At 39.1% G+C, this 11,503-nt stretch overlaps 1 protein-coding gene across 1 annotated transcript; it reads left to right on the forward strand.

Annotated features, from left to right (window-relative positions):
- On the forward strand, positions 1-7,768 carry LOC119742109 (hepatocyte growth factor receptor-like). The gene is given in 9 exon segments (XM_038218147.1): positions 1-137; positions 934-1,153; positions 2,613-2,774; positions 4,180-4,436; positions 4,946-5,015; positions 5,018-5,110; positions 5,113-5,216; positions 5,964-6,100; positions 7,381-7,768. Coding segments are annotated over 9 exon segments (1,242 nt in total). The 5' UTR covers positions 1-95; the 3' UTR covers positions 7,538-7,768.
- The last annotated feature ends 3,735 nt before the right edge of the window (positions 7,769-11,503 follow it).

Consider the following 11,503-nt stretch of genomic DNA (forward strand, 5'->3'; position numbering starts at 1 on the left):
GCCTGACACCTGCAGACATCCAGATAACAATTGGTGGTACAGTGTGTGAGGTCATTGACCTCAAAGCAGATGCATTAACTTGTGAGATCCCAGACATGAGTCAGGCTGTGCAAGATCCTCTTGGCTACAAGGTTCAGGTATGTACAAGGTTCAGGTATGTAGGAGGTTCAGGTATGTACGAGTTCAGGTATGTACGAGGTTCAGGTATGTACAAGGTTCAGGTATGTACAAGTTCAGGTATGTACAAGGTTCAGGTATGTACAAGTTCAGTTTATGTTCAAGGTTCAGGTATGTACGAGGTTCAGGTATGTACGAGTTCAGGTATGTACGAGGTTCAGTATACATGTACGAGGTTCAGGTATGTTACGAGGTTCAGGTATGTACGAGGTTCAGGTATGTACGAGGTTCAAGTACATTTTGTTTTATTGAAACGTCGTTTTAAAGGTGCAGTATCTTGCAAATTCCATAGTTAACAAAAATTGTACATTTCCTTCTAACATATCAAGACAGAAGTATTTTTTTACCAACCATTTTTCTTTGCACAGAAAGCATAAAATCACAATATTGAAAATGAAAGTTTCCAAAAACAATATTACGTAAATGTTTCTGCAATTTTTCACATAATTTGTAGTGTTCAATTTTTAACCCATCACTTCAAATATTTCATGTTTAAATGAATACATAGCTCCCTAAAGAATATTGAAATCATCCATTTTTAGATTATCAAAATAATTAAGACAGTATAACTTGTTTACATGTAGGAGATAATTGACAAAAAAAAAGGAAATGTTCACAGGTTCAAGGATTTATTAATAAACCAATGATTTCTAAGATGCTTTGAGTTGTCTTCCAATAGTTGAATTCCATGCTTGGCTGTTATTGACTACTTCGGTCATTGCCCCCTCTCATCATGCTCTCCTATCCCCCCTGCAGCTTCAGGTGGCATCCAGCTCAACTGTGATTGGCTACATGAAGATTGACCCTCGACCTTTCCCATGGTATGCCATTGTCATAGTCATCTTAATCGTCGTCTGTATCATCGTCTTCATTGTTGTATGGCGTGTCCGTCAGCAGTCCAAAGAGGAAGGCCCAGACTTGGCAGCAGGGGTGATAGCGCCGTCTATCATGTTTCGTCAGACCAGCAGCACAGGTGGTGAGTCTGCTGAGGCTAGGGTTATGCCTGCTTTCACACGTCTCAACAGTGAGTGTCTTTCTCTCCTTTTCCTTGCATGGGCAGAGTAGGGCAACTAACCAGGTTTGGCTACCGATTTGGTTTCTTGTTTCTTTTTCATCAACGACATTTGTTTTTATTCATTTGAATCCATGTTTACATGATCCTTTCATTTGCTGCTTCATAGTACATCTAGTAAATCTATCTTTGTTTTTAGATAAAAACCTTATACATGTGAAGAAATTTCAATATTTAAATGGCTAATAGAGTAGGGCAGGCCAGTAAAGTTTGTTAAAAGTGTTGAAACTCTAACAGGGTGGTTCCAAGATTGCAAAAGTGCTACTACAGTTTCTTTGCCCATCAATAATAAGTCTTATTTGTTTAGTTCATAACATTAGTTCTACATTTGTTTTTCGGTCACATACATCAGCAGCAGTTTGTACTTGTATTGGTACTCGTACTTGAGTACATTTTTTTGGTACTTGTACTAACACTTGTTTCTCATATTATGGCAGTCTCGTTTTCCATAAATAGTTATTTTTAAATGTACTCAAATGACATTACCTTAAGTTTTATAAAAAAACAAACCGATGGCAGTAATTACCAGCTTCTGAGCATTTCAAAGTCTCCAATAGAACAATAGTTAATATGTCATTTTCAAATTTTCTTTCCATGTCATTTGTTTGAGTTTGAGGATTCTAACCAGGTTAATTGTTTTAAGTTTTCATTCCATCTAATGGTTTTGTTTTTATTATATTCTGATACACATAAAAAATGTGACACAGTAAACAGTTGTGACATTGTACATCCTAGTTTAGTTTGATTATAACCTATGTTGAAGCTGGTGTATACATGCTTTCTGGGTGTGGCACCTTGAAAAACAGATGTTCAAATCCAATTGATAATTTTCTAGCGTTACAATTAGTTATGAGCTTTCCAATGAGACATCACACAAAAAATCGGCCCACGACAAGTAATCAATTAATTAATTTCAACTTTTGAATTAAGAGCGGGACACTCCTAATTCGTTCTGGATAGTGTGCGCAATTTCTGAACTGAAGCGCGCCGTTTAAAAACCACGTTATAAAACTGGGATAAAGGCCTGCAAAACAAACAAGGAAATGTATTTGTTTCAGGAAATTATATGCCTTTAAATTTCATTTGGAAAAGAAAATCGAAATTTAGAAAAAAAACATGTATATACCAACTTTAATTTTAATTGGACAGTAAGTGTGAATGACTTTTCATATTCTTGCAAAGAAGAACAGATCACATAGAGTTTGAAAAGTGAAGATAATGTTTGTTTTGGAACGACACATAAATCAATATATACATATTGCATGTAACCTCAGATCTCCTACCTTTCTACAAACCTTGTAATTTACTCCGATTTATCTAACATGACACAATTTGTTTTCCTCCCTAATTATTGGTCAATTAGATTACATGAGAACACCTTCATCGTCAGCAGAGTCTGCCTTTGCTGGTATCCCTGATGAGAACAGACCACTGTTGGAGGTCATTCATAAGGATCTAGCCATGCAGATTAGTGAGTTTCTCATCAATGAAGATAACCTCAAGCAAGGAGATATGGTCGGTCAAGGTCAGAATCATGTACTACAGTATGCCACCCATCACCAGTAAAGCAGAGCCTATCTAGTCTTGGGTCTTAATATACCCAGGGTTGTGGAATTCTCTCTTCTCAATGCACTCCAATATTTACTTCCTGCTTTTGTTCTGTAATGACAGACCCACAGAGCATGCAAGTGTGTACCCCATGTATAATTTTAAGGTGTGAACCTTGGCAATGTATTATGCCAAATATGTTTTGTGAGTATGACCATTTGGTATAGTGTGATGTATCGTACTGATGTATCACCTGTGCGCATCATATGGTTGTGGCTTGTTTTGAAGCATGTAGACCACAGTGTATCACATGTGTTACAGTTTAGTCCTACTACAAAGAATGGTCCCAGTTATCTCGGGGGGGGGGGGGGGGTTGGGGGAGCTACAGCACCCGATTTCACGAAACTCTTCGTAACTTACTATGCGTCGCAGCGATGCGACGCATCGTATCCCTACGATGCGTCGCAGCTGCGACGCGTCCTGCGATCCATTTCACAAAACGCGTCGTAAGTGCGACGCATCGTATGTGTATTTATAGCACAACTCGGTGATGTTTTTTGTATTAAGTCAGCATACAGTAAATAGTCGTCTGGTATTCAACAAAGAGTCGTCGGATCTCCGCTCGAAATTTGTTAACACGTAGGACAAAATGGCGGCGGTGCGATGCAATTTGAAACGAAAACGAGCTCTCAGTGGACTGTGTAGCTACTTTGGAATTTCAACTGCAATATTCTAGGGTAATTCATAATTGTTCAATGAATTTTCTATTTAGAACTTTACACACCTTGCCTCGGTATTAATATCTCGTTTATGTAATGTTTATGGCACAAAACTGGCTAAAAACGGACTCTTCTTATTTTGCGACGACCTCTAGACATGTCGTAACTTGCGACGTGTTTTAAGCCGTTGTCAAGCAACTTACGAAGTGTTCAACACATCGCAACTTTCGTGAAATGGATTATACGACGCGTCGCGAGTTGCGACGTGTAACAAATCGTAACTCGAGTTGCGACATGTCGCAGCGCTTTGTGAAATCAGGTGCAGGGTAGTGAATGTCTCAACTGTATTTATTTAACTTGTGCCGCACTGTCCCTCTCTCTCCCATACAATGAGAGCCAAGTCGGAGACACCGTTCAATCTTGGCAGCAGTAGGATAAAATCAAATCATAAAGAATATCAAATGTCAGACCAGGTCAACCAGGATATGCAGTGTTCCTGTAGATAAGCCTTGTTTCAGAGTGAAATATTCATATTTCAAATCCTCACAGTGTTTCTTGCGTTAGAATTTGTCAAGTGGCATAAGTGAGGTCATCTCATTAATTTGTCTGATTTCTGAGGCAAAAGGCAAGTTAATTGCCTGTTGGTTTGTGTGTTTTGCACAGGTCATTTTGGTTGTGTATACCAGGGCAAGGTATGGCAGGATGGTACCTCCTTCCCTGTTGCCATCAAGTCCTTACTGCGGGGGGAGCAGGAAGATGTCACTAACTTCTTACGGGAGGGCATCATGATGAAGGACTTCAAGCATCCTCACGTCTTGGAGCTGATTGGTGTTTGTATCAATAGCAATAATATGCCACTTGTTGTGCTGCCATTCATGAAGCATGGAGATCTGCTAACCTACATACGGGACCCCAAAAATGTGAGACTGTCTTCAATCTCTCTGATTTTTTGTCTGTTGATTTTCAATTGAACAAAGCAAAATACAGACTTTGGATGGGCATAAACACTGCAACCATCTAAATAATATTCCATTTTGTTTATCCTTTAAATTATAAATTGCAATTTTTTTGTGTTCATTTTTTTATATATAAGTTTGATGGAATTTTGTGCATGGAATTGTGTGCAATTTAATACAAGGTTTGGCACCCTGTCACTGTGTCAGTTTCCATTGTCTTCTGAGTCTTTTCTGAATGCTAGCCAAGTCCTCAGAGCCTCCACTGTCTTGATGCTTTAACACAGGATTTCCTGCATTTTAAAGTTGCTGTGATATTCTTTTCCTGTAAGCCTGACATTTCTTGCAAAAATGCCAGAGCCCATCTACATCCTTGGAAAGTTCTTTTTGTCACTTCCTGATGCATGTAGTGTTATTTTTCAACTGAATTGCCATTACAACTCTCCTTGTTCTTCCATTCAAATGAACGAGTGCAGGAGCTAACAGCCAGAGACCTGCTTGAATTTTGTCGGCAAGTCGCAGAGGGAATGGCCTACCTAGCCAACCGGAATTTGTCCATCGAGACCTGGCAGCCAGGAACTGCATGTTGGATGACAACCTGCGAGTCAAGATTGCCGATTTTGGCCTGTCTCGAGACCTGTATGAAAGGATTACTACAGTGCTAAGGATAAGACAGCTAAGCTGCCTGTCAGATGGATGGCACTGGAAAGTCTGGAGAGGAATGTCTACAACACTAAGACTGATGTGGTATATTCATAGCATTGTTCTTTTTGGAATCTGCACAACACAGCAAATGTTAAGGCCTCCACTCGATAGTACTTGAGTAAATGTACATGTTGTTAGCATCAAACACAGTGTAGGCCTATTTGTTTGTATTTCTTGCACTTTACAGAACATGACCTTGACATGCCAACAAATGAAACTAATGCCTACATGTATGAAGTTCACATTGTGTTAAGCAGCAAGATGGATTTGCAGAGCTTCATCCCCCCTCCCCCAACAAAACAAACCCTGGCTTTACTTTTGCCTCATCTTTAGTATTAAATTGAAATTTCCAAGAAATTCCAACCCTCCAACATTAACTCCAACAGCATATTTCTAATGATGTCAAAATATTAAGTTGCTCTTAAACTAGAGTCCTGTGATGGCAGCACATCAAACAGAGCAAGGAAGTGAGGCCTCACCAGAGAGGTAAAGATGTAGAAATGTACATCCTGAGGACTAGAACTAAAACAACCACACAATGCTCAAGCCCAATTTGGAAGGGGGCATCGCAATGCTGATTCATTGCCAATTGACCAATGAATTCTGCATGAGATACAAGTATATATACATGAGATATTTAAGCTTGGTGAGCATGATGTTTAGTGGCCAAATTGACCAAGGCATGTCACTCATGTATTGTTTGAAAATGGGTACATCTGCTGAACACCCTTGCCTGCAGGCCAAGATGATATCCTTATTGGTTCTTGATCACCCTTTTCTCCTCTGCAGTGGTCATTTGGTGTGGTGATGTGGGAGTTTCTAACCCGTGGCATGACTCCATATCCTTCTGTGGATAACTGGGATATCAGTTCCTACTTACAGAGAGGCCGCAGACTGCACCAGCCTTTGCATTGCCCAGACCATGTGTAGGTTCCCAAGTTACTGTCCCTTTCACTGGCTACACACTGAAATCAACAGACTGATACATTAAGCCCCCCCCCATGGTGTTTGGACCAATCACGGGCGTGACTCATGTCCAACATGCGTGCACACAAGTCTGACATGCATGCTGCACATGCATATGATGTGCACAGCTGGAACATGCAGTGTGGCATTGCAGAGGAGCATGCATTGGTTGCCTAGGTGCGCAGTGGGCGGTGCTTAAAGTATCAGTCTAACATGAACAGGAGGTCTTTATTTAGCATGGGGAAACATCATTTTTCAGAATCTAAAATTGTCAAGATAAGTCTTGAATATAACAGTTTTGTGTTTTAGACATTTTTAAAAAAGTTTCTGTTTGAAAACAGTTTTTAAAAATTCTAACATTTATTACCAGCAGTGTGAATCTGTCATTGTTTTATCACTGAAACTTTTTTAGTATAGACCGACATTTACATCGAATTACACTTTCATATACAGCATGTCCCAAAGTGTAACTACAAAACCATGACTTCAATTTGAAAATGTTTGATTGTGCAAATACTCCAGGGATTGAGGCCTTGCCCTCAATTCCTCTGAGTTTCATTTAATTCCAGTCACGCATCACTGCACAGTTCTCAATTGATCACAACAACATTTTTGGACACTGTGACCAAGTCCCATGCCTTAAGAAATTTCAGTACTGAGGTATGTAAGCTGTGTAAATCCTGCATGTTGTGAAAAAAAGGCTGATGTGGTTTGGGATTGGAATCATTTGCCCTTGAGCATTAAACTGATGTCTTGCCATGATGACTGATAGCCAGGCAAATGATTCCAATCCCAACTGCAGCCCTTTTCACAACATGTAGGATTTTACACAGCTTACATGACACAGCACAGAAATTGATTAAGGCAAGGAACTTGGTCACAGTGTCCAAAAATGTTGTTGTGATCAATTGATAATTGTGTAGTGATGCCTGACTGAAATTAAATGAAACTCATAGGGGTTTGGGCCAAGGCTGAGGAGTATCTGCACAATCAAACATTTTCAAAATTGACCTCATGGTTTTGTAGTTATTTCTAAAATAGTCAGACGGACAGTTTTTTTGGGGACAAACTATAGTATAGGATCATCCAGGGATCTAAAGGTGTGTGATCTAGTTGGGATTATTTCGGTGTATAGGATAAGATTGACAGAGAGCCATTTAAATCATCAAAACTTGTTTCAAAAACAGATAGCGGGGCAACTATTCATACATGTTTTTTACTGACATCGTATATTGGCCAGGTATCAGATCATGATGAACTGTTGGTCCGCAAGTCCGGTGGATCGGCCAACCTTTGAGGATCTGGTCAGGGAGATAACAGACATCCTGATGGCATCCGTGGACCAACAGTCGCAAGAAAACCAGGTCTATTTCAACGTTGTACCTAGCATCAACTAACATACTCCAGAATGCTCTATCCAATATCTTCAGAAGATGACTGGTAGCCAGCATCAACACTCAACTTGTGGGTAATCTTATTATGAACCAACATTCCATTCACATGAGTTGAATGTTGTCATAAGACCAGCAGCTTCAGAAAAGGACCAGATGTGTTTTAAGACTGGTACCCAACGTAAACAAAACTAATTATGGATATATTAAATGTAGATTTTTTTTTTTTTTTGGAAGCAACAAAAATGTTTAAAATCTAGAAGGAATTTAACAAATAACCTGATCAAGTGTTGGCTCTGTGAATGCTGTATATTTCTAGAAAACACAATATTCTGGATATCTCGATTTCAATTTAAAAGACGCCGAGTCATGACACACCCGGAAATCAACATTCGGGACATGATTCCCAATCAGCCGATTGTTGCTACGTGATGTCATACACTGAACTGACGATTCTCATTTATAAAAGCAGCCACGTGTGCGTCATGTCAACGCGCTTGCACCCATTCATGGATTACAAACCAACTGCCAGCGGAAATTTCCAAACATGTGTCACTTGATGCATCTTTGGGAATGACCTTTTTATTATTGTTTTCTTCAAAATGACAGCATGCCAGAAGGAATAATTTCACAGGGAGTTTAGTGCCATTACTATCTTTAAACCAAGTAAGCTTTTTAACAATAATTTGGGCGGTTACTTTTTGGATATATATTCAAATGGTCTACTCTACCTTTAAAGTAAATCTACACCTTGTAAGTGATATTGGTCTGGAATAGTTTAACCAGTTCAATTGATCATTTTATCAGAAGTAACAGTTATCTGCACACGTAGTTCTGGTGACTCAGAGGTATGACAGCTAGTTTTGTGTAAAAAAACCAATCTGTCCTTCGTTTGTACATGCATGCCAATATTTGTTGCACATCTGTAGCATTATTCAAATACAACATGGGTTGAGCAGAAAGTTACTGAACCTGTATTTTCGAGTTACTGAACCCATATCCAGAGTAGGGAATAGCAATGTAGTTTTTAGAATGACCTCCTCCTTCAAGATTTCTATGAACCTGTCTGTGCTTGTTTATTTCACACTAAGTAAATAAAATGCTTTGTACAGAAATTGTGTACATTGAATGCATGATTCCAAACTTTGACTTTCATTGGAACCGTTTTACATTTTATACCTGCCTCTGCCAGCAACAACCAACTTGGACATGCACATTCCACCATTGTACAATATATATTATTGGTGCAACATTATATTTGATGGACAGTAACACTGCTTTAATGAATTGAGAGTAAGCCAATGAATCAAAGTTATAGACTTAATGTAAATATTATTCACCAATATGAACCATTCCATAAAATAGTACATTTCCATGTAGGTAGTGTTTACATCTTGTCAAATTCTGATGCCATAGTCATATTCATGGATTTAGGCTCTTGCCATGTAAATAAACTCGTTTAAGGCTTTGTAAATAACAAATAAATTTTGGAACACTTCCCACTTTCCCAATTCATGTATGTCACAAGGCTGAAAGCCTAGTGGGCGATGGAAAACTGACGCACTTTTTTCCATGTTCCACGAGCACAAGTGGGATAATAATAAACTTGACCCACAGTAAAGATTGAATGTGAATGCTGTACACAACTGTTGTATTACATGTACGTGCAGTAGGAATAGCATGTGTACACCTCACAATAGTTTTATATATGGAGTGTGATATGGACTGTGGCGTTCGGTATAATAGCAGACAATTGTTGCTATGGATCAAACAATTAGGATCGAGGATTCAAGTTTACTTGAAGGTAAAGGACGTACAAATGGGAATTGTTGAGTCTTATCAAATCCTTGAGAATTGCTTATATTAATCTTGAATTTTTTTAATATTCTTTTTAAAGATATTTTAATTATATTGGCAAACATATTTTTCTATTAATAAAGGTGCTGTTAATTCATTATTCAATTTTGTCACAGAGAATATTTTAAAGATTAAAAATAATAAAACCTGATGAACACCATTTTGTTCCCTATTAAAATCCCGCTGTCTCCTGGCTGCCCAGAGTCAGGGTTGACAGGGTTTATATAGTTTAATGCAATTTAAGAAGACAATAAAGTGAAAAATGAATTACATTTCCTGTGATATGTTGTGCATGCAACTTATTGACAGCATATTTTTAGTGATTAAGTATGGCAAGCATTTTTTTAAATTTGCTTTGCAGCTTCATGAAATATGGCCAAGATGCAAGTGTTCGGGGCAGTCAGGTATGTCTAGTTTGTTACACCCATGATTCAAGTGTATAGTGCATGTAGTTGGCATCTACAGCATGAGTTCCCATTTAGTATTAGCAGGCCTCCACCAGGCAGGAATCAACAATGGGTTATGCATCCTACACGTAATTGTCTGTCTTTCTGTGCCTTTATCTGTGGCTGGAGCGGTGTTTACTGTGGCTGATGAGGCCAATGGGAGAGTAGCAGATTCTGCTGCAATGGCCACATTGACGCTCTGCCTTGCCCTTCATGAGCTGGTGGCAGAGAACACCTCTCCATTTGATACCGTCATCTGTGAAGTCTTTCCAGCACTCAGGGCAAGATGGTGTTCAACCCCCCCCCCCCCTAACATCCATCCCCCACCTCCCTGTTGCGAGAGCGCTGGCTACACTGCTGGAATCAGACACAAAATATCCTGAAGGGTATTGGGGCCAGGACGTAGCTTTCTTGGACACTGCTGTGGATTACACTACATGTATGTGATCAAGTTGAATATAAACATGTGAATCAGATTTGGTAAGAGGCCTAAGATCACCAGTAGTGGCCCGTCCTACTCCCCGTTTTTAGCATCATCTACATGTATACAACTGCTCAATCGCACTATTATCCCTATTCATATCTTTTTCGGTCTAAACCACCGAACAAGTCCAAGAGTTGACAATTTTCCAACCACTGAAATTTGTTTTATTTGGCCTGCTGGTTTCCATTTGAGGTCATTTTATGGTGTGCATGGTGTACTCAACACTGATCTCCTTAATGGAGACCATATCCGTGGTTTTCTAGCACTTGCTTGTAGCTAGCATCCACTGTGCATACTGCGCGCAAGTGGCGTGATGCACAGGGTCTCCGGTTAACACTCTTTGGCAGTGTCAAATAATGAAATAAACTTGTGCTTGGCCAGTTGGCTGCCATCTATGCCCCCAGCCTGTTTTAATCGTACTTGTTTAAAACCGGCCAAGCACATATTTATTCTCATTCATAAATACCTTACGGTCAAAAAGTGTCAAAAGATTATCAGTTTACAACAATTTTGTTCAACAAGTTTACTTCATGTTTTTGTGAAACACCCCTCCAGCTATGTTTATGGTACACGTGTGCGCCTCGTGTAAGCAGATGACTAAAACTCTCATTATATGGAGATTGGCGCGTACTGTGCGATGTCACTCAGAAGGCAGAAGTGCCAGTGAAAAGTGAATTAAGGACTCTTTGTATTACCTATTAGACTTGTTTTGACTACAGTCGAGTCTCGTTAATACAAACTCGTTCGGACCTAGCCAAATTGTTTGTTATATCAGAATTTTGTACTAAGAGGAACATCAGTCCCATTCATTGTGCACATAAATGCACAGTCGGGACTAAGGCTTTATGTTTGTTATAACCAGAATTTTGTATTAACAGAGTTTGTACAAACGAGATTCGACTGTATATAATATCAGCATCCAATCTTAAACATAGTGTTAAATACCTCCAAAGCACACGTTTATTCCCTTATTTAATACCACCCATGTTATGGGTTCTCAACCAAGGTATTTATTAGATTTATTAGTGGGCATATCAGCTGATTTGAGCAAAGTGGAAGATGCCCTGGAGAGTGGGCTGTGCACTTTTATATCACTTGAAAGGAAAGTAACAAATAAGTTAAAAGACTGTCTTTTCCAAAAATTAACCAAAACAACATTCCAAAAATGGCACTGTATACATGATC

This window comes from Patiria miniata, unplaced genomic scaffold, assembly GCF_015706575.1.
Source record: "Patiria miniata isolate m_02_andy unplaced genomic scaffold, ASM1570657v1 HiC_scaffold_11, whole genome shotgun sequence".
Taxonomy (NCBI): domain Eukaryota; kingdom Metazoa; phylum Echinodermata; class Asteroidea; order Valvatida; family Asterinidae; genus Patiria; species Patiria miniata.